Here is a 23,919-nt window from a genome sequence, read left to right as displayed (position 1 = left end):
GACACAGAATGTGGCTATAGATTTATGTGAAGTCCAGGAAGAGTGAGGAAACAGAGAAGTCAGGAGACCTGAGTTGAACTCTGATCCTCCACTTTGCCCCTGTGTGAATTTAGGCATAACATAAGGCTTTCTGAGCTCCGCCTTCCATATCTGCAAAATGGGGGTGATAGTCCCAACATATGAATATTCACCGACTTTGGTCTGAGTTCAAATGAAATGACGTGCGAACACATTTTATGACATGCCATGTAAATGACAGACTGTTAACCGACTCCACCTGCTTTGACTTTGGGTTAATTGTGTGTATGTATAATGGGGGTAGGGGTGGGGAAGAAAGAAGTTTTAAACAGAAGATTTGCCTTCATAAACGTGTCCCTCAGGAGGTGAATGATAAACGCAGGTGCTTATCTGGGAATGCAAATCAACCAATAGCTGGGCTGATAGTTCTGCATCCTTGCACCTCCACCCTCTCACACTCAATCAGGTCAATTCTACTTCCTGAAGAGTCCATGGATCTGGACCTCCCTTCCATCTCTGCCCTCACTGCCTCCTTCCAGACCACGCTGTTTCTCACTCAGAAAATTGTCTCAACCCGAGTTGGTCTTCCACCTCCATTCTGGAACCTTCACAAGGGAACTCTTTCTAACACACAGGTGAGGCCGTGTCACTCTGGGGCCTGCCCTTGATGGATCCCCATTCCCTGGGTCACTGGTTACCTGCCTGTCTCTCCTTCTAGAGGGCAGGGTCCTTGCCTCCCCAGCAGCCAGCAGGGCCTGATGCACAGAGGATACTCCAGCAACATTTATTGGAAGGAAACAGCAGCCTGGGATTCAAACCTCGGGAGGATTATTAAGACATAGTTTGGTGTCTCCCAGGGGTGTTCTTGAATGAACAAGTCTGAGTCACCAGCGCTTCTCTGCATGTAGACACTTTATTGAAAGTTAGTGGCTAAGTTGGAGAATACGGTGTCCAGGGTGGCAGCTGGGGTGAGGCTGGCAGGGTGGGTGGGGGGTGGATCTCGGGGGCTGCTCACGTGCTGTAGGTCTTGGAGCCAAACTCTGGGAGACCCAGGAGGTCTTCTGTCAGCCCAGAGCCAAACGGCTGGTCCTCCTCTTCACTCCCTACTGATGGCCCATCCTCAGCTTCATCTGAAACAGGAGAGGAAAGGCTGGTCTAACCTGGCTCAGGACTTATCCTCCCTCGTCTCTTCCCCTTTGGCCCAAAGAGACCCCAGCCTCTGATGGGAGTTCCCTGCTAATGCCCTACAGGGGGACATTTCTGGGGTGGGGCACCAGACTTACCTCCTGGCTCTAGGGGGACATGCTAAGGGTACAGTGGACTTGGGTTCATCAACTGAGAAGATAAGAGCAGAGTTGAGAGTCTAAAACGTATACTGGGCAAGGTCGCTTCCCTTCTGAGTGCCCCACTCTTCCCTACCCCACGTGAAGAGTTCCTGTCACGCTGAAAACCTCAGCCCTGCACCACCTCCCCCAGGAAGCCTTCCAGGGAGATGTGAGTCCTCCCTCCTTGGGGGTCTCCCCAGCTTGGGGGTAGACTTCCATCATGGCACCCAAAACGCTGAAGGACATTCGCTGGGTTCTGTCACTCACTCCCCCGCTCTTCTGGAAGCTTCTTAGGGCACGGCATTGATCTCTATATTCCCCATGTCCTCATTATGATTCACTTCCTCTCAGCACCTTTGCAACAGGAAGTTCTCCTCAACAGGAAGCAGTGAAATACCCATTTCTCCCCTGGCTAGGAATCCCTCTCCAAGATGTTTCGTCCAAGCCGCCAAGGGCAGCGGGCATGAGGTTCAAGACCCTGCCTTCTTTCCCCACACCAATGCTGCCACAGGTTCCTTACTGAACCCGCCCAGCGTCCCCACCCCGGGCCTCCCAGTGTCTTCTCTTTGTGCCCCTCCCATCCCTCATCAGAACAGGAGGCCCTGGACAGAGAGAAGCTCCCACCGCCACCCGAAGACTGTGAGTTCCTCACAGGAACGGGCGATGCCAATGGCATCCCAGTAACCCAGTGGCCCTGGATCCCTACCTGCTGAGGCCTTTAGAGACTGGATGTACTTGGACCAGAAGGAACAGTCGGCCTTTTTCAGGCCCTGTCGACTGGGGAGCAGGACACTGAACTCCTTGTAGCTCTCTGCGCCATCACGGGGGACAAAGTCAGGCCAGGGGGAGGCAAATGCAGGCGCTTTCCTGGAGAACTCATGCAGGTAGTTGGGGTTTCTGGGGAAATGAGAAGAAAGAAAGAAAGTTCCCCATGAGGGAAACTGCTCTCTCCTTGCCTCACCTGGGATCACTTCCCACTTGCACATGGTCTCTGAGGACCATGTCACACATCTTTAGGTGTCAGAGCAGGAGCCGAACCCGCCCTATCTGATTCCAGGGCTGTGCTCTCAACAGCTGCATTACAAACAACAAAAGTTGCAGATGCCCTAACTCATCGCTCTTAGGCCATTTCTGGAAGAGGAAAGATGTGAGTTCATGACCCAGCAGTGTTACTCAGGACCTAGTGCTGCCCTTCTGACTCTCTGAATGCTCAAGAGGTCATCGTGTCTCTCTCAGTCCTGGTGTCCTTTATCTGGACACCACAGTCAGTGTCTGGAATGCCTTTGTTTGCCCAAGGCCTGTGCAGGAAGGTGGGCCAGGAGCTGGGCAAACCTGTTGGCCACCTTCCTTTTGAAGGTCAACTTCCCTTTGAAGTTTCCAGGGGGCTGAGCACCGTGCTAGGTGAGCACTGCTTGTCTGGTGTAAAGGGAGACAGGTAAACCACAGGGTGGAAAGGAGAGGAGGAACCAGTTCTGGAAGTGGGAATGGTGAGTATGCTAGCTGGCCTAGAATAGAGGTTTGTGGGGAGGCCAGAGGTAGACAAGGAAGGGTCTCAAGTGTCCTAACTTCATTTGATCATCTAAGACAGTGGTTCTCAACTTGGGGTGATTTTGCTTTCCAGGGGCCATTTGGCAATATCTGAAATATTTTTGTTCTCAACGGGTACAGGGGTGAGGTGCTCCCAGCATCTCATGGGTGGAGGCCAGAGATGCTGCTAAACAGCCTACAATGCACAGGAGGGCCCCACGCAAAGACTTATCCAGCCCTGTGTCAACAGTGCTGAGGGTGAGAAAGTCTGATCTAGAGCCATCAAATGTGTCTGAACAAGGGAGCGTATGATTGGGATGTTTCTTTGCCAAGACTAATCTATGCAAAGGTCACTTTGGCTAGAAGGGGAGGCTGAGCCGGGGAGACCAGTGGTAGGGAGGAAAGGGTGAGTCCATCAACGCAAAGTGTGGCCTTTGAGTTCAGAATGAGAGGAGGGAATGTGCAGGACAGCCTCCAGGCACACGTGGTCCACTCACCCAGATCGGATGAAGTTGGAAAAATACTGCATGATTTTCAGGGAAAGGCTTTTCTCCTCCAGAGTAAACTGCCCCTCGTAGGCAGCGTGGAAGGGAAGCCCAAAGGCATATCGAACATCTGCCAGCAAATCCAAGCTGGGAAAACACACGGAAAGAAGAAGGAGCAAAAGTTAAAGGAATAATAAACTGCTGGAAGAACCAAAGGAGCCAAAACCCAATACTCTTTGCCCAGTGAGGATTTTTCTCTTTTTATGTTTAGGATGACTGTTTGGTGCTTAGTTTAGTAGAGATTCTGCTCGGCCCTTAGTCCAATGGCCCCACTGGGGCAGATCCATGGCAAATCTATAGGTTAAAGTGTACCCAGTGCTGAGCACTTTACTCCCTGGAAACAACATCGGTAAGTTTGTAAGCAATTTTCCAAGAGAGTGTTCTCTTGACCACATTCCAACCATGACACTTAGAGTAGCAGTTGAACATTTGTTTGTTCAAAACAGCCTGCATTTTCAACCCCTTCTCTGTGCTAGTCCTTGTTCATAGATGGATTATACTTCCCAGCTCTTTAAGGTTGCTATTCATCCATGGAACCAACCCTAACACAGTGCCTGGCACATAGCTCGTCAATAATATATATGCTGTGCTGAACTGGATATCTAATATGCAGCAGACAGGGGGGAATAAAGATTTGGAAGCCAGATGAGTGGTTTAAATGGACCGAGTTGGCACTGGGGGCCACGGGGCTAGGAACGGGGAGAGAGGCTGGAGGGACCGTACAGCTGTGTAGTAGAGAATCTGGCTTTTACCAAGGAGAAGTCTGGCCTTTGCCCTCTGGTGTCTGGGAGGTAATCCATGTCATGCCTGATACGAGTGCCTTTGTTTAGGGCAGCGGCTGGCCACGCTGGACCTCCTGTAAATGTGGCCTCACTCAGCAGTCTCAGCGCAGGGGCCGGCCATGCCAAAGACCAACCACGTGACTTAGGGTGGGGGGCTTTGGGTCACATGGTAACAGTCAACCTGGAGGCTGACACCAACCACACAGGCCATCAATCATGCCTATGTAACGGGGTCCCAGTCAAACCTCCGAACACCAAGTCTGGGGGAGCCTCCCTGGTTGGCCCCACTCTGTGTGCATCGTCGTACATCAACGCCCAGAGGGTGGCCCCTCCTGATTCCGTGGGGAGAGGACAGTGGGGCTCGGAGCTCGGAAACCCCCCAGGCCCGCCGCTCTGCCGCCCTTCCTTTGTCTGATCTTAACCTGCATCCTTTCCCCGCGACGACCTCAACCACGCGTACAGCAGCTTCCCGTGCGGCCTGGGAGTCTTTCTAGTGAATTATCAGACCAGAAGGTGATTTGGGGAACCCCCCTGAATTGCACTTGGCGTTAGAAATGAGCACGCTCTTGGGTGCAGACTGTGTTCTCTGACCTTGTAACTGGCCTAATTTATCACAAGAGCCAATCTCTAATCTTACGATTAGAGGAAGACGAAGTTCAGAGAGGTTTCCTGACTGACGCAGAGGCACGCTGTAACTTGAGCAGCTGAGTCGGGTCAGGAACGTTGCTAGGGAACATGACGCTAACCAAAGGCCCGGAGGGGCCCAGGGGCACCACCCCCGGCTCATGGCTCCTCCAACTTCAAGCTGTGTGACTTCTTGAAAATTACTTGACCTCCCCGAGTCCCTGCTTCGTCATCTACGGAATGGGTATAAAATACCTACTGCACAGGGTTGCTGTGAAGCTGGAAATAAGAAGGTGTATATGCAGTAGGTACTTAACAGCCTGGCCCACTTCTTTCTCTTCCATCATATTCTAAATACTTCTGGATGCAATCAGCCACCTGTAAGGTATCAGCAGTGTCTCTGACCAGGTGACCAGTGACTCTCATCCACTCTGGTGAAGTGGGCAGGTATACCCATGGGACAGGTGTCGTGGGAAAGGGCTCAGACCAGGTGGCTCCTAGATAAAGGCAATCTGTACAGAGGCTAAGCTACTCTAAATCAAGATGCAAAGCTGTGTGCACAGACAGTGTGACGCTGGCTCAGCGTGACTCACTGTGATGATCTCAGAAGCGGGAAAGGGGACCCTCAAGATTAGGGATGTGAAGGGGAACATTTCAAGCCAAGAGGGCGCCTTCTCTGCTATCTCTTGCCCGCTCACGTTGGGTACCGAGGTGACCCACCAGTGCCGGGCTGGAGCTGGAAGCCAGGCTCCTGGCCCAGCCTGGGGACTTCTGAGGGGCTCGAGAGCTGGAACTCCTCCTTTCATCATAAGACGTATCGGCGGGTGTACGTGTGACTAGTAGCAGGGCACAGAAGAAACGACCACTGAGTCACTCAGTTGAGACCCCGCTCGGTCACTTGTCACCCATGTAACTTTGGATGAGTCATTTGACTTCTCTGAGGCTTAGTTTCTACATTGGGAGATACAGACCAGAGCAGCCACTGCATGTGGAAGCTATTGAAACAAGTGTTTCACAAGTGCCGGGGGCTACTGTGATTAGGGTCATTATGTGTGACTATTGGCCACCCCCACTGGAAGGCATCATAGCAGGGACACGAGACAGCGTGAGCCCCACAGGACGAAGAGCACTCGGTCGGGATGGAGGGAATAGCAGCCCCAAAGGGCGATGTCTCCTTGCGTCTGTTGTCAGGCATCCCGGCCCTCTCAGAGCAGCTGTCAGCTTTATTTCATTCCCGAGCAGGAAGCAGGAAGAGGGAGTGGCATCAGAATGTATAGGTCCCGGGACCCGAAGGGCCGAGTCCTTTGTCCAGCTCTGGTCAAGAGCCCGGAATCTGCGGCCGGCCCTCCGGAGTGCCTGTTGAGAGCTACTGTTTCCTGAGCATCCGAGATGTGCCAGGGACTGTGGTTGGTCTTTGATCAGCAACTTTCAGGACCATCCAGCAAGGAAAGTGTATCATCTGCATCGTTGCCAGGCAATGAGCCAAGGCGCAGAAAGGTGAAGTGACACGGGAGAGCCAGGATCGGAAGCTGTTTCCCAGACCCCAAACCCTGTCCCTGTCTGCTCTACCTCTGGGCATGCAGCGCCGAGGACCAAGTCAATACCCCTTCGTGTGGGGATTAATGCTCCGAATTCTCAGCGGTGTTTTAAGAGCCATAAAGGGAAAAGGAGCACAGGACAAAAACACGCCAGGAAGACAGACATTGTAAGAAGGGTGATAAAAAAACCTCTCACTGATACCAACGCTTGGTACTTCACAAATCACTGTCACCTTGACTGTCTCAAGGGCCCCGTGAGTAGGTGGCATTGCAATGATTCATGATTCATGGAGTTTTACACTGGAGGAAACTGAGGCTCCCAGAGGCCATTTTCCTCCCAAGGCCCTGAAACTCAGCGGCGATGCCAGGACCAGGTCTGGATTCCACGGCCCGCTGTCCTCTGGGCCTTGTTGCATGGGGTCGTCCCCCGGCACCACTACCACCACCGGGCCGGCTGAGGTCTGTGTGTCTCAGTGGCTCCCACCACAGACAATGCTGCACAGGAACCACGGGAGCCCGGAGTCGCAGGGCTCGGCCCATCCCCCCACCGCCCCGACCCCCTGAACCCGCTCCCCCCCTACAGTGTGTGGAAGGGAAACGTCTCGGAAGGCCCTGCAGAGAAAGTGACTCTATTCCTTTCCTACTGCTGCCCCCTAAGAAATGCCACAAACGAAGGGGCTTAAAACAACACACATGTAGGATCTCACAGGCTCTGGAGTTCAAAGGTCCAGCATGGGTCTCACTGGGCCAGAATCAAGCGGTCAGCAGGCTTCATTCCTTTGGGGGTGGCTGCGGGAGAATCTGTTTCCCACTCATCGGGGCTGTGACAGAACTCAGATCCCCGAGGAGAGGGACCCAGGTTCCTGTTCTGTCGCGGGCTGGCAACTGAAGGCCATTCCCAGAGGCCACGGGTCAGGGTCCTCCTTCTGTACCCTCAAAGCCATCAACAGGCAGTGGAGCCCTTCTCTCGTCCCATCTCTCTGAGCCACTCCTCGGGCCCCTCTCCTGCTTTGGGGAGCTCGTGTCGTTGGATCAGGCCCACCTGGGTAATCCTGAATCATCTCCCACGTCAAGGTCCTTAATCTTAGTCCCATCTGCCGAGACCCTTTGCCACGTAAGGTGACATATTCACAGGTAGGGTGGGATTCGGATGTGGACGTTTGGAGGGGCCATATCCTGCCTTCCACAGTGGCCTTTTCCACTGTTTCTTCCAAAGAAAGCTGCATTCCAAATGGTGCAGTGAACAGAGTTCAAATCCTGGCTCAGTCACTGAAAGCTGTGACATCCTGGAGAAGGTAGACAACCTCTCTGAGCCTCCGTGTCCTCATCTGTAAAATGGTGACACAATCATGCTTCCAAATATTGAATGAGGTTTAGCAACAAAGTTTTCAAATCCCTGGCTCAGTGTCTGGCTCCAGTGTTCATTCCTATTTCCTTTTCCCTATGAGAGCCATCAGAAAGCTTAGGAATAAGGGTCTTTAGCTTGAGGGTCCATTAGAGGGTTTCAGAGGACCACAAGTTCCCTGAAATTAGGTGTAACACGCTGTGACACTGTGTATGTGCATCTGTCTTGGGAGAAGCTTCATAGTTTTCATCACGTTCTCGAGAAGATCTGTGCTGATGGCGTGATGGTAAACGCTTCACGATTGGCTTCTGCCAGTTTCCACAGTCTCCCACCACAGACAATGCCAAACTACCAAAGTGACGTCGTAGAACATGGAGTTGGGGAAGGGTGTGCACAGCGGCTCCTGTGAGCACACCCAGGCTGGCTCCAGCCCGCCGCCCAAACGTTACAGAGCACTGCTTGGGGGAGAGGCCTGGCCTTCCAGCCCATCTGATCTGTTTAATTGGAGAGCTTGTTGTGCATGAGGACTGCTGCTTTGTTTTTTCCTTAGCAGGGCTGGTCTTGGAGTTATTTCAAGCTGCTGAAGGCAGACATCTGGAGGAGGGGCAGGTAGTGAGAGCCCTGGAAGAGGCATATGGGATCGGGGCACCAAGGCCTCAGTGAGTCTGGGCCGAGAGCCCCTGACCCTCTGGAGGAAGAAGAGGGACTTGGATTCAGCGTCAGCAGGGGGAGACACGGAAGGACCCTCCAGGCGCTGATGAGGTAAAAGGGGAAACTTGCTAGCTGAATGGCTGCAGGGCTGCAGGCTGAGGCAGACAGTTGACGCCTGTCGATTCGGCTTCCTGGCTCTGGGCTGGATTCGATCACTGGTACGTCATATACCCAGACCTGTGGCACTCATGTGGGTATATGGTCACACTGCTTTTATTTAGCTTCTCGGTGTCATTTGCTGTCTTTGATAATAATCTTTCCATCATCCTTCCCTAACCTGATAGCCCCTCATCCTAGCTCAGACCAGGTCTGGAGCTTCCCTGCGTCCCGCGTGGACATGCGGTCTAGGGGAGCTCCCCGCCAGGGACGGATGAGCTTGGCTCAAACCCCACTTCCACCACTGGCTCTCGGCTGCTCTACCTGTGAGCGTCCCTGCTCAGCCTCCCCCGTGGCATTGCCAGGTGCTCACAGACTGACGGTGGATGGAAGTCTCTCTACAAGCTACAGATCGCCATCCAAGCAAGAGCTGCTGTTGCTGGCGTTGGTGACGGTACCTGCAGCCAGAGCGTGGGGAATCTGAGCTGCCGCACAGTCCGGCGGGTGGCTGAGTGTGTGCTTCGGTTTCAGGATGTGAACACAGTTCAGTGAGGCCAGTGGCAAAACACTGCCTGTCGGGGCAGGACTGTACTTGAGTCATATCTGCCAAACGCCTGCTGTGCACCGTGCTCTGAACAGGTGCTGCGGGAAAAGAGGGATACGTCTGCCCTCCATCAGGGAGCTCACAGGCTAACAGGACGTGCAAAGAAGCCAATATTAAAAAAATAAAATTCTGTGGGTTGCATGATAGATAAATAGATACCAAATGATAGAATTGCTTACAAACTTCATAAAAAGAGAGAGAGAAGCAATACCACTTGTTTCAGGCAAGGAAAGGGAGAGGAGTTTGTAGAAAGAAAGGAGAAATTATGGTTGATTTGTGCCTTGAAAGGTGAGTGGAGGTCTCTAGGAGTGGATGAAGCGTGGACGGGTGTCCGGGCAGAGACTCGGGGGGTGTGAATCACAGACTGGGTTCTGCGCTTTGTATGGAGGATGGGGTGGGAGGTGTGGCCTGGCACAGAGGGGTGGAGGCAGAACCAGGAACTATGGCGGCAGGTGACGGGTTCTCCAGCGCTCTGGGCCTCGTGTATTGTGAGAAGTGCTTCCTGTTGAAAAATGAAATCGGGAGTTTTCCCTGATCCAGGAATATCAAAAGTTTGGGACCCACTCAAGTGCATATGCTCACGAAGGTCTTTAGGCTCCGGTCCCGCGAAAGGCATGAGAACTGAGGCCAGAGGAACTGAGGGCCACATCTTAAGGGACAGAGGACATTGGCAGTTTCTACACAAGCCAGTCACAAGCTGCATCTCTTTTGGAACGGTTGCCGGAGTGGGCTGGGAAGCAAGCTCAGAACTGAGAAATCACAGGGTGGCTGCAATCATCTGGGAGAGATAGAAGTTTGCTTCGTTTTACAGACTGTCCCCCGACCTTACCTGTCAGCCATCCTGATCATCTTAAGTCTGCTGGTGTGAATGTGCAGGGAGGAGGCTCAGTCTGCATTCCAGCAAGTCAAAAGCCAAAGCCACCTTTCAGAGACTATTCATGTACAAGCTCCTGACCTGAGCTCTGCTTCCAGTATAAGAGAGCCATCACGCACGGGCACTGGGGCTCGTTAGGGAGCACGTGTCCCCAGAGGAACGCACTTGACACTGGGCCCTGCTGACACAGTGACCTGAGCTGGGAAGGGTGAGGAGAGGGACTGGGTAGGATCTTTCTGGCCATAAACAGGCCACATGTTTACCTTCCAGGGGTTGCAGAGGCTTATGGCTGGGCCCCATTGCTCTGCCCTATCTCACGGGATTGATTTGAGAGTCTGCTCTTCCAGAGATTTCTATCCTTGTTCTGTCTGAAAGAGGAAGTTTGTTGACCTCATTCCCATAAAATATGCTCCTTTTTTTAATCTTTAGCCAGCATCTCTAGATAACTTCCTCCAAAAGAAATTAGGGAACATGGAGGAATAGAAGCCCTTCTGCTTCCCAGGATTTTTTCTTTTTTCTTTTTTTTTTTTTTTTTTGAGGGATTGTACAATAACCTACAAATAGGAGCTTACCAGTGTACTTCTCTTTGGGCAAATCTAACATGCAAAAGTTCAGATTCTGCCTAGGAATTAATCAAGAAGTAATTATATGCTTTGGCTTGCGTTTTTACAAAGAGATTCGCTACGCAATACTTTAAATAATACAATCCCATCCCCGGCCCCAGATGAAATGCTTGCAATATTTCTATAACTCCCTAAAGCCCAGCACAGCTGGATGATATATGGTTTGGCAAATCAGGCAAAGCTTTCAGCGGACTTGCTGGATTAACCTGGACATTTTATTCTCTATACGAGACGTAACAACTGTTGCTCAGAAAAGGCTGAACTTTCCTGGTCCAACACATCTACTCTCACCAGGAAGTTAGATGTTTATCAAGAGCCATCTGTGTTTATCGCTGACCTGTCTGTGCCAGTTATAGCTCTCCTTGTAAGTACAGAGCTGAATTAAATGCATTACATATCACGTGGATGCCCCACTTTCAAGCAACCAAAAGTGGACATCCACTCGCATTATGGTTATGGGTTCGCACAAATTTCAAAGGGAGAAGTCCAAACCACATTTTCCTATTCAAACTTTTGACCCTGCACGAGAAGAATGGCAAGTAAATGCACGTTTGTACGCTTAGAGTGAAAATTAAATGTGTAAGGCATATTCATTAATAAGTTCCCACTTCAATTGATTTTTTTGATTAACTAAATGACCATCATATTGGATAACAGGGTTTCTATTCTACCTTCAATTAAAAATCTGGTTTTTAGTGAGTTGTGTTATGAGTGTGAGAGAAAAGACCAAGGTGCATTCTATATAACCTGTCTTAAAAATCTCCAATGACTTTCCATCGTACTCAGATAAAATACTATCTCTTTGCCTGCCACAGCTTACAAACTCTTATGTGAACTGCAAGACCCTGTCTTTTTCCCCCATATCTCCAACTACTCTCCTCCTCTTCAATAAACTCTAGCTCTCTGTCCTTCTTTATCCCCAAACATGTCAATCCCTTTCCCTTTCTCCTTCCTAGGGCAGCTATCTGAATTTACTCTACATATTTATTTGCGTATTGTCTGTTCTTTGCACCCTGGCCCTAGACCCTCATCAGCCCACCCGCTGACTACAGTCCCAAGATGGTAGCCCTTCTCTGTCTTACCAGCTGCTCCATCTCTAGGATCTCCATCTCAAAGAATCTGGGGCATACAAGACAGTAATTATTTGTCCAGTCAGTGTTGAAGAGGATATATAGCACAAGCTCTTATACATCATGAATTTGGCGTCAGTCTCAGAAAATGATTTACTTCCATCTTTACTGGGAAATAATCTTGTTAATCACACAGGACGTGGCCAGGCCAATGGACCCAGTTCAAGAATTCAAACACTTAAGAGTTGCTTTGGTTTGCTAATTCCAACTAATTCACCAAGACAGTCAACTAAAAACATAATATTTTGAATCTGGAATGTTAAAGGCCCCTGGAATGCACAGAAACATCTAGAATGTCAACGCAGTGGTGTGCAAAATATCTTGAGTCTGGAATTGATGTCTTTGTTTTTCCAGGGTTGGGACAACTTGTGCAAGAGGAACATTACTGCCTCTTTAGTCATTCTGGTAAATTTTCTTCTCAGAACCTTATTTTTCCTAAAAGGAAAAGAACCCAAATATTGGCCATCTACAACACGCCAAGTATTTAATGTACATTGATTTGAATCTTCACACTATGAAGCAGATGTAACTACACCTATTTTCTAGGCGAGGAAACTAAGGTGAAGGAACTTGCTCAAATGCAGACAGCTAACAAAGGAAGAGATGGGATTAACACCCTCGTTGGTTTAACCTCCAAGGACGTGTTCCTTCACTACACGGAACTGCTTTTCCCCAAATTAAAGAATGGTCCCACATCCTACATGGGGCCTGGGCAGGTGTTTAATCCCAAGAGACCTACCCCACCGCCCATTCAAAGCCAAGTCTCGTCCCTCTAAAATGCCTGTGCGCCGCTGAGACGCGGGAATGACACCTCAGGACTCTTGGGACCAAGGACTTTGGAATAAGGACCTGAACACAGCGCGTTAATTCAAGCGTGACGGCTCACACGCAGCCCCGAGGTGAATCTCGAAACGATGAACTGGTACCACCCCGAGGAATTCCTAAGACGATGGGCCCCCATCTCCCCTCTGAAGTGGCCACAGCATATCTTTCAGGAGCTAGTACACAAAAACCGCTTCTTCTGTGGATGCTTTCTTCCTGGATCTTGTTCATTCCAACGTGGGTTCTCCCAGCATAAGACATGAAGCAGTATTAGTAGCACCTACTGAGTGCCAACTTCATGCCGGCCAGCTAGCTAGGCCGTTTGCACGTTTTGTCTTATTTGATCCCGAGACACTCCTATAAGTGCACTAGTATTGGCTTCATCTATGGATGAGGAAACCAAAGCTCAGAGAGGTCGTCACTTGCCAGAGGCTCAGAGTGAGAGACAGAGCCAGGATAAGCCCCCTAAGGACAGGCAACGTCAGAGAATCCATCAGTGCTCCCTTCTACACTTGCTGGGGCCTGGCTCCTGGAGGTGCGTTAGAGGGGGATCCCCCAAACCTGGGCTGGCCACAGGGTCTTGGAGTCCGTGGCTCGTGGAGGCAGAGTATACAATGCGGGTCCCTCCTAGGAAGACACTTGGGCGAGCGTGTCCTCTGGGAGGAGCCGGTTAGAGAGAAAGACATCAAGTGTAATCAACAAGACGGCGATGCCGGGCCTGGCAGGGAGGGAAGAGTCCCAGCAGAGCGTGGGCGGTGGCGCCTAGACACAGCTGGGCAAGAGAGAGAACACCCACGGCCTCAGACCTGGGAGTGGCCAGCGGGCCAGGGTCCTGCCTGGTGCGACCACGGGAGAGAGGCTGCCAGCCTTCCAGGTGAGCTTTGTAAGAGAAGAGCCAGATGCTCCGGCTTGTGGCGCACTGTGGTCTGCCAGAGGGTCCATGGGACCAGAGACAGTTTCTGGCGGCGGGGGCATCTCGGGCTGATTCAGGGATAAGACCTGGGAAAGGGGTCACACCTTCTCTCTAGGTGGTGTTAGTGAAAACTCCCGTTTTAAGTGATGCCAGCAGCGCTTACCGACAGGACCCTTTTGGGCCCCAAGGGACAGTGGCCTTGTCTGGAGACATTTTCAGTTGTCACAACGGGGAAGGTGCTTCTGGTATTGAGTGGGTGGAGGCCAGGGGTGCTGCTAAACCGCACGGAACGCACAGGACAGCCCTCCGTGGCAAAGAGTTATGCAGCCTGAAATGTCAACCGTGTCCAAGTTGAGAAAGCCCGGATTACAGTCATCGCTGAAAATCCCTCTTCATGAAACAGCGGGCTATAGATGGGAGCCATGGAGGAAACTGGCTCAAAATCCCCCCAGTGAGCAGAACTGAGCAAAAGAAAGCTGCTAAGTTTTGTCCTCGTGTCAGTAGTCTTGGGAGCAAAGCTGCCAGGCATTGTGGTGTGTACAGACACATACACCCACACCCCCCCACACACACCCTAGATGCAGACACTGCACCCCTGAACCCCTCCAGCAGCCCTGTGGGACACACACTATTACTCTCCCCTTGGATAGATAAAGATGCATGGAGGCTCAGAGAGGTTAAGCAACTTGTCCAAAGTTGCACAGCTAGCAGGTGGACCTAGACATGGCAGGCACTCAGAGGCTCTGGGCTGAAGTGGGTGCAATTGAAAGAAAACTGGAGCAAGGGCAGGAGGCAGGGTTTGAGTCCAGACTGCTGCTTACTGACTCTGTGACTGCGACATAATTCCAGTCTTCTCTGGGCATTTGTTTCTTTATCTGTAAAACGAGTTGGATGAAATCATCTCACATAGTCTATGATTCTTTGAATCTGGATCTTAAAACTGCACCTTCTTCTCACACAGTAGATTTTCCATTTTTTCTCTCCTCCCCCATCCATGACACTTATTCTGTCCTCACAAAAGCTGGCCCTCAATTTCAGAGATGCAGATCTCATCTACATAATCCAGGTGAGCGTGCGATGCTGGGATCAATTAACAAGAGTGCAAGAAAGTGGTAATTTGTTGTGTTTTGTTCACTAGCTATGCCAGGAAAGCTAATATATGCTCACAGACAGATGGGTGAAACCATAAGGCACGCGCATATATTTTAAGTCTGTAGATCTCAGCCAGAAATAAATGAGAGTGTGACAGCTCCAGGGCAGAGTGAGAGAGATGTCTTCCCGGGCAGAAAAGATAAACTTGCCATCAATTAAAGGGGTTAGTTTCTATGATTCATTCATTGATTCAAGTACCTACTATATAGATGGCGCCATATTATGGTCGTGGTGGCGAGAGATGGTATATGCCCAGAAGGATATCAAGAACGTGTTCTGATAGACAAGAATAATGAGACACTCTTACCCCTTTCTGTTTGCCAGGTCCTGGTCTATACACAAATGATCACGATGACCCTCTGAAGTAGGTACAATTCTTATCCTTCCCCTTTTCAGTTGAAGAAACTGTCACCAAGGAGGCTAAGTGACTTGCCTTAGGTCCCTGAGCAAACAAGAGTCCAGGTGGGTCTCTAACAAGGCAGTCGGCCCGGAGCCGCTGCTCTACCCGGGACCCTTTCTGCCTTTACGTACAGTTGGCAACATCTCTGCCTATAAAATATTTCAGTGTCTCTGAGTGTCTCTTCCTCCCAAACTGATAAAATGTCACAGTCAGAAGGCATCTGAAAGGTGACTGAGCCCAGACATTTTTCATATCTCTGTAAACTGAATGACCTTGACATTTTACTTGAAGCTCAGTGATGAAGTAAGAGAGAAAGGAGCTGGGAAGCTCGGGCCCCCCATCTCGCTCTCCTCCTCTCCCGGTCCACGGAGCCCAGCGAAGAATCAGTACTCCTGACCTGTCCCACCTCCTTACTCCCATTCTGCAGATAGCAAAACCGAGCCCCGAGGAGCCTGTAAACTAGAGTGGAAGAGACCCTTTCCCACCTGTCAACTGAGGTAGTTGGATCAGCTTCTGTCTTTCAGCATGATTTCCTGAGCACCTACTATACCTGCTCTGTGCCAGGAGGGTCTCTAGGCCCTGAGGTGACCCGGGAGGCACTTTGTGTGGTCCTGATGCACGGGCGTGGCTTCCTTTCAAGGAAAAGTTCTGTGGATCAGCGCAGTGGCGCCCTGTCTGTGGGTCCCCAGAGGGACGTGAAGATGCTTTCCAGCAACAGAGAAACCGAAACTGGCCATGAGAGACTGAGGATGTGGTTTGGATTCTGTTCAAGGATCGCTCCTCCGGGAACCACCCTGATCCCAGGTCCAGAACAGCCTGCTTTGCACCCTTGCCCCTCGGGAGCCCCCCCAGCAGGGCTGTCGTGTTAGAGAGAAGGGTGGTGCTTTGGGTTGAACTCTGTCCCCCTTAAAAGATATGTCGGAACCCTGACCTCTAGGTCCTCAGAATATTCTTTGGGAATAGGGTATTTGCAGAGATAACCAAGTTACAATTAGGTCATTGCGGTGGGCCTTAATCCAGTCTGACTGGTGTCCTTATAAAAAGGAGACATTTGTACACAGACACACAGTGGAAAGATGTTGTCTACAAGCCAAGGAACGCCTGAGGCCTCCAGAAGCTGGGGCATGGGGTGCCTGGAGCAGATCGTCCTCTAGAGCCTGCAGAGGGAGTGCGGCTGTGCTGACACCTTGACTTCAGACTCACGGAGCCCGCGCGCTGCAACTGCTGAACCCCGCAGGCCTAGAGCCCGTGCTCCGCAGTAAGAGAAGCCACCGCAATGAGAAGCCCGCGCACTGCAACGAAGAGTAGCCCCTGCTCACCGCAACTAGAGAAAGTCCACAGGCAGCAACGAAGACCCAACACAGCCCCCCACCAAAAAAGTTGACTTTCTTACACCCAGTCTCCCTGCAGCCCAAACAGAGCATGGACGTGGGCGATGGATGTCCTTGCTTCATACTCTCGTATGAAATGAAGCAACACACTCTGGCATCTCGTGACACCTCACCCCCTGACATTCTGTTACCAAAGGAGCTCCAACGTGAAGTGGCTAATCTGATGTAATTTGTGGGAATCACATCAGATTATGTGGGAAGTTACTGGTCCAGCACTGGAGGGGTCTGGGGTTTTCCAGCACAGGCGAAGCGCTCAGGACTGTAAGGTCATGAAGAAGTAGAACATGTGGCCTCACATTCCTCCCTCCAACGCCCTGGAAATCTTGTGCCCCAGCGACGCACGTTGCTTTGTCCTCCCACTGGCCAAGACCAAATATGTCTTATGACACCACTCCTCTCTGTTCCTTTGTTTAGCTGATGGCGCTATGAAAACCGAAGCTTTGCTCTTTTCTTCTTTACTTTTAAATCTATTCTTTGATTTCTGGGAAACTCAGGATCACATTCTGGGCCCACTGGTTGCCCCTTCCTTTATCATTGGTTTTCTTTTACTTGTACCTCTTATTTTTCTTTTCCATTTTGATAATTTTATTGCACTTGAGACTTTTATTATAAGATACATTGAACTTATTCTGGAAGTTAGAAGGGCATATAAATTAGGGGTAAATAAAACTCCTTTTGCTGCAAAAGAAATCTTTTTATACTTTGGAAAGTCATTTTCTTAAGTTAAGCTAAGTGTTCAGTTTTAGAGACATAAACAGGTAGGATTAATAAAGATGGCTCCTCCCCCCAAGCCAGGTCAATCAATGAATATCTAATGTTGCAATACCAAACTGCTTTCTATATCTTTTATTTTATTTGCTCTTCCTACAATGCTGTGAGATAAAGTGGTGATTACTATTCTACCCATTTTTCAGATGATAAAACTGAAGACTCAGAAAAGTTAAGTGACGCGTCCCATGTCATTGAACCAGGACTTGTATGATGGTCCCGCCCTCTTTTCTCTGCTGCCCTGTGGATCACAGAAGTGACAGGGACCCTCTGCCAGATTCTCTTTGTGTGCCAACACCCACTGTGGCCAAGCAGCCACCTTACCTGCTGTGGCCGTAGCTTTCAGGAGCGTGATACATGAAGACGTTTCCTCGGGCTCTCCTGGCCCAGTGTCTGGCCATGTCAATCACGGGGCAGATGATAAAGTAGTCCCTGGTGAGAGGAGGACAGAGGATGGGGTCTAGCTATGCACAGCTCTATGGACAACAGTGCCGGGTAAAGGCTTCTCCCAGGCAAGGGCCCTGGGCCACCAGCCAGCCCCTCTGTGTAGGCCTGCAGAGCACACCCCCGCCCCTCCTCGCACCCTCCCTCCAGCCTTCCTCTCGCCCCTGCTGGTCCCCCTGCTGGCACACGGTCCAGCCTGCTTCCTGGACGGCCACGATCACACACTATGTCCCTATGATGCATCGCAGGGTCAAGAGACCCAGGCGACAAACATCTTCCCAGGACATCAATTTTACTCAAAGACTTGAGAGCAAAACGCTTTATAGTAAAATGAATATAATACACTATGAAGCTGAACATAAAATGATTGTGCATTCTGAAGGAAGATGGAGACCTCGGGGACGTTTCAGGTGTATGACACCTTTAGACCACTGGCTCTCAGCTGGGATGACTCCATGCTCCAGAAGACGTTTCGCAATGTCTGGGGGACACTGTTGGTTGTCACAGCTGGGAGTGGAAGGTTTTTACTGGCACCTGGTGGGAAGGGGCCAGGGAGGCTGCTAAACATCCTATAACGCACAGGACAGACCCCACAGCCCCGGACGTCAACAGTGAGGAGGCTGAGAGCCTTGCTTTAGATTCCCAAAGCTCCACATCCACTCCCCCTTCGGGGGTGAAGTGAATAAATCTCAGAAGCACCCGCTTTCAGCAGTGGGGTCCTGCGTGGGGTCCTGCACTAGCTGCGTGCCCAGAGGCAGGCCGGCGTGGCTAGAATCAGGCCGACTTTGGCTGGTCTGGGGCCACCAGGTTTTGCATCCCACTCAGCATCCCTGCGTCTCCTTGATGCTCTGTCTCCTCAGCTGAGAAACGGGGCCCAGGGGCCTGACCCTGCAGAGACTCTGACAACCCCCATAAAAGTCCATCACTGAGGAGGGCTTCCTACCCCTCTTTTGGCGACCGAGACCGTCAGCTCCAGGGTGTACAAGAAAGGCTCTCATAGAGGGTGGGGCTGGTGGGGGGGTCTGGAAGGGCAGATGAGGGCAGCCCTCTTTACCTCACGGTCCCCTGAGCAGCGGTGAGCAGGACGGGGGTGGGAGCAGACCTACAGAGAGTTGCACCCTGGCAGAGCTGTGGGCGGGCCTTGCCGAGGAGACTGGAGGCAGGGAGGCCCGTGGAGGCTGCTGCCTCAGCCTGGCCAGGAGGGAATGAGGACCTGGCCTAAGGGAGGAATGGAGTCCACCTCCTCGATGAAGTCTTTTGTGGTTACCTTCCCTCCTTCAGATCCCTGCTCTTGCCCCTGTTCACAGATTGTCCTCAAAGACAGTTACAGGCAAAGTTGAGACAAGAGTGAACATAAGTTTCTGAACTCTAGCCCTGAGCTCTTTCTACAACATTGATATAAGCCAGTCCCGACTTGGCTGTGAGCCTCTCGGGGTCCAGGATTTGGACATCTGTGAGTTCTTCAGGTCCAGTCTGGGGCTGGGCCTCCAGGAATAGGTGCTGGCTATTTTGTTCAAAGCTGAGCTCTCCGCTGGACGGAAAATTCGAGCCTTCCTGGTCCCCAAGATCCCAGGGGGTGGTAGAAAGTTTTATTCTGAGCTAGTGACCCTCTGACTCCCCACAGACTCCGGGGAGGAGTGACCAAGCAGGACAGTGGGCCTCAACATCCTTCAGTCCATCTCCTCTCACCAAAGTCAAGTTCAGCAGAGGCCTCTGAGCCTTGACAGTGGCTCTGTCCCCGGGGACAAAGAGCAAGGGCCAGCATGGACCTCCCTCCCCGAGGACAGGAGAGAAGTTACAGGATGCGGAAACCACCTGACCGCGCTCTCCCGGCTTGGAGGGGGGCCTGTCAGGGAAGCAGAACGTGTCAAGCGGCCCGTGAGAAGCTCAAAGGTGACACGAGAGCCGGAGTCCCCACTGCGGTCTCATCCCAGGGGGCTCTGCAGGCAGAGGGAACCGGAATCCTGGCTATCTCTTGACGGTGCTGAGAGGGCATTCTGGGGAAGGCAGACCACTCTTGGGTTGGGTGACCTAGGCAGACTTTCCCAGGGAAGGAAGCTTGAGGCAGTGAACTTGAGCAACAAGACCCATAAGCAGTGAGTACAGAAACAGCAGCCCCCACCCCCGGGAGGGGAAGCACGGCTTCAGGAGCCCTGGGTCTTCTGTTCTGGCTGTGACATCAGGCCCAAACCTTCCCCCGTCTAGGCCTCCATTTCCTGTGGAAGGTGAACTCTGGCCGCCCAGCAGAGTCACCTGCGGGAGCCTTGAAAAATACCGATGCTTACGAGGCCTGGGCTCTAGCCCCCCTCGGAGCGCTCCTCGCGCTGTTCTCAAGGGCAGCAGGGGTCCAGGTCCTGGGCTGGAGGTGGGGTCCTCTCTGCTGGACTGCCCCCCGCCCGCTCTCCATCCACACCAGCTGAGCGCAGCTTCTCGGTTCGGGGCATATCCAAGCAGACACCCTCTGATGGCGCGCGAGCACCACGGAGGGGAGGGGTGGGTCAGCCCTCGTGTCTCCCACTGGCGGGCAGGCAGCCTGCGCTGTGGACTGAATGACTGACACAGATGAAGCAGCAGCACAGGCCCCGGTTCTCCCGGGGGATCTGAGCACCCCACGGCCGCGGGGAGGCGGAGGCAGGACGGCGCGCCCGGGCGACTCACCTGGCGGCCGCCTCCAGGGCGCGGGAGAAGGACGCGTAGTCATCCGCGCGGTGCTCCAGGGAGTAGTACCACGTGACCGCCGCCTGCACGCGGCTGTCCGCTGCCTCGCCGCCCAGAGAGTTCTGCAGCGCCTGGTAAAAGGCTGTTTTGCTACTGGTCCGGCCTTGACTTTCCTCAAATTGCTTTAAAAGAAAAATATGGAAATGCCCCAGTCAGATTCTGAAAGGCCCGACCGAGCACAGCTCAAGCCCTTGGTCTAGAATTTTCTCTCTCGGAGGCAGTGGAAGATGGCGAGAAGTGCGTGGGAGCTGGAGCCGGGCTGCCCGGTGGGAACCCCAGCTCTGCCTCTTTCCAGCTGTGTGGCCGTAAACAAGCGCCTGGACCCCTCGGCGCCTGCCCGAAGGTGGACACAGTGGCGCCCCCAAGCAGGGTGGCGGTGCGGGTTCAAAGGGCTCATACGCGTGAAGCCCTGAAAATGGCGCCTGGTGACTAAGAAGTGCTCGCTGAACACAAGCCGTTGCTGCAGGCCGCTCGCAGGTCTCACGCGCGCTCGTGCGCTTGACTCTCTCGGCCAGCTCGTCACCTGGTTTTGTTCGGAGAGCTAACTTCAGTCGCATTCACTGACTCAAGCATTCAACGTAGGGACACTGTCTGTACCCTTTCCTACTGAGAGACACACTCTTGGTCCAGGGCCAGCGGCTTGCTAGGCCTGGGAAACAGCCCTGAACATGCCAATCAAGCTCCCTGCTCTCCAGGGCCTTGCGTTCTAGTGGGCGGAGACGGAAAATAAGCAAAGAGTCGTGCAGTTCATCCGGGCCGGGTGCTATGAAGAGAAACGGAGCAGGGTGAAAGAATGGGGCAGGCTATTTTATATAGCATGGGCAGGGAAGGCAGGGAGCTCTCTGGGATGTGTGTCCAGATGGAGATAACTCTTTCTCCCTCCCTCCCTCCTTTCCTTCCTTCCTTCTTTCCTCCTTTTTCTTTCTTCCTCACTCTCTTTTTTCTCTCTTCTTTCTAAGATTTATTTTTAAATCGAGGTAACATTGGCTTATGACATTATATAAGTTCGATGTGTCCAACATTCCGTTCCTAATTCTGGGTACCCTACAGCACACTCACCACCAAGGGTTTAGTTTCCGTCCGGTCACGCACACTTGAGCCAGTAAATGAAACTGAAGTTAATCCCTTTCACCCATTTTGCCCTCTCCCCAACCCTCCTGCCCTGGTCACCGCTACCCTGTAGCTACGTGTTTATTTTTGCTTGGTTTGGTTTGTTCATTTGTTTGTTTCCCATATGAGTGAAATCATACGGTATTTGTCTTCCTCCTCTTCCTTCCTTCCTTTCTTATCCTGTCCGCCTGGGAGAGCCTGGAGAGGCCTTGTCCTCCCCTCAGGACTCAGTTTCCTCATTTCTGAAGACAAGGGGCTGAGGGGCCATCAGTGACGCAGCTCTGGCGTGGGAGACCCAGACCCCTCGGCCCCTGTACGGTCCTAGGATGTGTGTTTACATATTTCTAGGCTCTTATTTCAACACTGACATGTGCTTATCAGGATCTCCTGATACGTTTAAATTGTCTTTCTAAACATTTCCAAGCACACAGGAACTGTGATTAGAATTCAAGGAGTGTGTATGATCAGTAAGCAACCCCTTCCGTCTGAGACACTCTTTCAGCCCATCCTGGGGTCCTGGGTTGGACTGCCTTCAGCCTGGCTCACCAGGAGGCTGGACCAGTGGCTGGAATCACTGATCAGAGGCACGTCTGCTGGTGGCCACACACCAGCTTCAGGAGGGATGAGGACAGGAGACAGGGAGAGGTGCAAAAAGGGCTTCATTTGAATTCTATCTGTATTCTATCTATCCATCTTCGTTATCTATCTATAACGGGTTATTTCTTGGAAAAAGATCTGAAGCAAATGTGGCAAAATATTAATATCAGTTAAACCTGAATAGTGATGTGTTTCTTATATCAGTGTTTTTTATATCAAATATTTCTGACCATGATCTATACTAAAAAAGACATCTTATACATGCAGAATTCACACACACACACTCACACTCAATGCCTGTAGTAACATGCACGAATAGCATTCATACCCATTGCTGCTAACATACATGATATATCGGATAGTTTCCATTCTATCCTAGTCTAGTCTAATCTAGTCCATTCAAAAATGCCTGCCTGAAATCTCTTTGACTTCACAGCCTACTAATAGTTTAGGGGGAAACCTGAATTATGTTATTCTCTGTTCGTTTCTGAGTTTTTGGAATATTTTATCACAGAAATTATATTAGTCACCATTCGCGTGACTCCAATTATTGCCAAACATTTAGCATGTGCGTTTCACTGAAGTATCAAAATCACCATATGAGTTGGGCAGTTGCATAGAATCATTGCCAAATTCCAATGACACCTGCAATATAAGGGGCTTAGCACAGCTCCGGGCACACACGGTCAGTAGCTGTGAGCGATTACTATCGTCCTGTCCCAGGCGCAGGCAGGGGCCCCTGGGGTGCTTCAAGATGCTGCGCTGAATCCCCAGGTGCTGTTATTGTCAGTTTAACGCCTAGTGTTCCAGAACTACCAAGCAGCGGAGGGGCACGCACGCCTCTAGTGGGGGCCCAGGAAATAAGTGTTGGACAAATGAATGGAAGAGACACTGACCTTCATAGAGATAACACAGGTGAGGCTGCAAGTCCAAAGTCAAACCTCCTAGATTCAAATCCCAGAGCTGGAAAGACCTGGACTTGGATGCCAGCTTTGCTACGTATTAGCTATGTGACCTTGGGCAACTTCCTGAATGCCCCTCTGCCTTTGTTTTCTCCTCTGTGCAATGGGCACAATAATATTAGCCTCTTCATAAAACTGTCCTGAGGTTAAATGCGATGACACCTACACACTGTTAGCATGATGTCGGCGGCTAGGTGTCTGCAGCTCAGCTGGCCCAGGGGAGCCCATGCTTTAGAGCCAGGCGTGATCCAGGCTGGTCCCGCTGGCTGTGGGTCCAGATCCTTGGGAACTCCTCTTCCGGATCACTGCTAGAAAACGACCGACCTCACCCAAAGCCTCCTTCACAGGTGCTGCGGAAACTCTTTCCACAAGAGGGCACCTTTTAGGAGCAGCAGGGCACCAAGCCCTGGCCCTTGCTGGAAGTACCTCCAACAATCTGCACAATTCCATGGCTAGAATGCTGAAGGGAGGGGGGCCCAGGTTCTGCCTCCACAAGATTGTGATCCGTTTCCCATTCTAAGGGGATCTGAGCCCCTGAGACGAGCTGGGCCGTGGCTGCATCCACAGTCAGTATTTTGAAGGGACGGCTGGAGTGCGGATCTGAGCCCCCCGGGGGCGCGTGGGGATGCGAAGGGGCCCGTTTTCAGGAAGACCCAGGTCTCTTGCTTCTTGGCGAGGACAGAAGCACAGATGCTGTTGCTGGTTTAATTAGAGAGGCAGCGCGGGAGGGATGTGGCTACCACGTGACTGCCAAGCCAGGGCCGAAGCCACAAGCCGTGAGGACAGGCAAGCCGTGCCTCGGAGGCGGGATAGCTGGGCCTGGGCTCATTAAGGGCCATCAAGAATGGACACAGGCACGGTGCGCAGTTTTAAAGGACCGCCCTTAACACCTCCCATAGA

The 23,919-nt window shown here is 51.7% G+C and overlaps 1 protein-coding gene across 1 annotated transcript in view; it reads right to left on the bottom strand.

Annotated features, from left to right (window-relative positions):
* Positions 1–910: 910 nt before the first annotated feature.
* The window catches only part of TG (thyroglobulin), a 236,113-nt gene continuing 213,104 nt past the window's right edge, over positions 911–23,919 (bottom strand). The window contains exons 44-48 of the mRNA XM_059043034.2: positions 20,291–20,472; positions 17,513–17,620; positions 3,368–3,502; positions 2,050–2,240; positions 911–1,148 (exon numbers count right to left, since the gene is read on the bottom strand). Coding sequence (XP_058899017.1) covers positions 1,030–1,148; positions 2,050–2,240; positions 3,368–3,502; positions 17,513–17,620; positions 20,291–20,472 — 735 coding nt within the window. The 3' untranslated portion in view covers positions 911–1,029. The remainder of the gene's footprint in view (positions 1,149–2,049; positions 2,241–3,367; positions 3,503–17,512; positions 17,621–20,290; positions 20,473–23,919) is intronic.

This window comes from Kogia breviceps, chromosome 17 (assembly GCF_026419965.1).
Source record: "Kogia breviceps isolate mKogBre1 chromosome 17, mKogBre1 haplotype 1, whole genome shotgun sequence".
Classification (NCBI taxonomy): Eukaryota; Metazoa; Chordata; class Mammalia; order Artiodactyla; family Physeteridae; genus Kogia; species Kogia breviceps.
The sequence above is the reverse complement of the archived record's forward strand: the minus strand, read 5'-3'. Positions and strand labels throughout refer to the sequence as shown.